Source organism: Bison bison, unplaced genomic scaffold (assembly GCF_000754665.1).
Source record: "Bison bison bison isolate TAMUID 2011002044 unplaced genomic scaffold, Bison_UMD1.0 scf7180017864192, whole genome shotgun sequence".
Lineage (NCBI taxonomy): Eukaryota > Metazoa > Chordata > Mammalia > Artiodactyla > Bovidae > Bison > Bison bison.
Genome location: NW_011494764.1, coordinates 4,079,054 through 4,080,079, shown reverse-complemented (window position 1 = coordinate 4,080,079; position 1,026 = coordinate 4,079,054). Strand labels below are relative to the sequence as shown.

The following is a 1,026-nucleotide window of genomic DNA, read 5'->3' as shown; positions in this document are numbered from 1 at the left end:
GGGGCGGGCGTGGAGGTAACCCGCCCTCCCCGCCTCTTCTCCTGTCCTCTGGGCAGCAGCTCCGCCCCTGGGGTTTTACTGCACCTGGGCTGGCCCGGACAATGACGCCCAGCCTCAGACAGCGACGCCCAGCCATGGGGTCCAGGAACTCCCATCTTCCCACCCTCACAGGGAATGTGCTGATTACTGATAAACGGGAGGTTGGGCAGCGATCACCTGGACCAAAGGCCTCCGTCTTCTGGCAGGACAGCTGGTCAGGACAGACGCACAGCAGCGGCAGGCAGCGGGTGCCCAGGGACAGTGCCATGTGGACCGGCTGGTGGCTCTGGCCCCTGGTGGCCGTCTGCACTGCAGACCAGTTCCGGGACAATGCGGTGAGACTCATGCAGAGCACGCCTGTCATTGACGGGTAAGCAGCCACTCGGGACGGGTCTGGGGTCTGGGCTGGGGGAGCTGTGATCAAGGCTCATGTGACCTGAGACAGGCACTGCCCTGTCTCCTCGAGACTCGGTCTCTCCAACTGAAACATGGCCTTTGCTCTTTGCTGAACTCTTTGTGGGCTCTCAGGGCCACAAAGACTTCAGCAGAGGAGGGTCTGTGGGAACGGAGCAGGAAGGGGGTAAGTGGTGAGGCCCCGGCATCTCAGCAGCTCCCGGGGCACCTGAGCCCAACCTGAACCTCCTGGGGGCTGGATCCCAGCTCCGGAAAGGGGGGCTGGGGGCCCTACCTCACAGGAAGGGCAGGGAGGGTGTCACTGGGGAGACCCTGCTGGCCCTCTTGACCCTTCTTCTTGAGGTCCTCTTGTCAGACCCCCCAACCCCGTCCACCTGGCGTGACCCCATCAAATCCCAGCTTGACCTCACTGAGGCATGTTGGCCTTCAGTGCCGCAGACAAGCTCCTGGGCACCCACTCCCACGGGTACCATTCCAGCCAAGACCCTAGAGACACCTTGTCAGTCCCTGATGTTGCGGCCAACCTGGGCCCGCCGGTCCCCTTCAGTTACCCTCCCCCACCACCCCACCCCC

At 63.7% G+C, this 1,026-nt stretch overlaps 1 protein-coding gene across 1 annotated transcript in view; it reads left to right on the top strand.

Moving 5' to 3' along the window:
• The window catches only part of DPEP1 (dipeptidase 1 (renal)), a 7,319-nt gene that overhangs the window by 896 nt on the left and 5,397 nt on the right, over positions 1–1,026 (top strand). The window contains exon 3 of the mRNA XM_010843943.1: positions 246–409. Coding sequence (XP_010842245.1) covers positions 306–409 — 104 coding nt within the window. The 5' untranslated portion in view covers positions 246–305. The remainder of the gene's footprint in view (positions 1–245; positions 410–1,026) is intronic.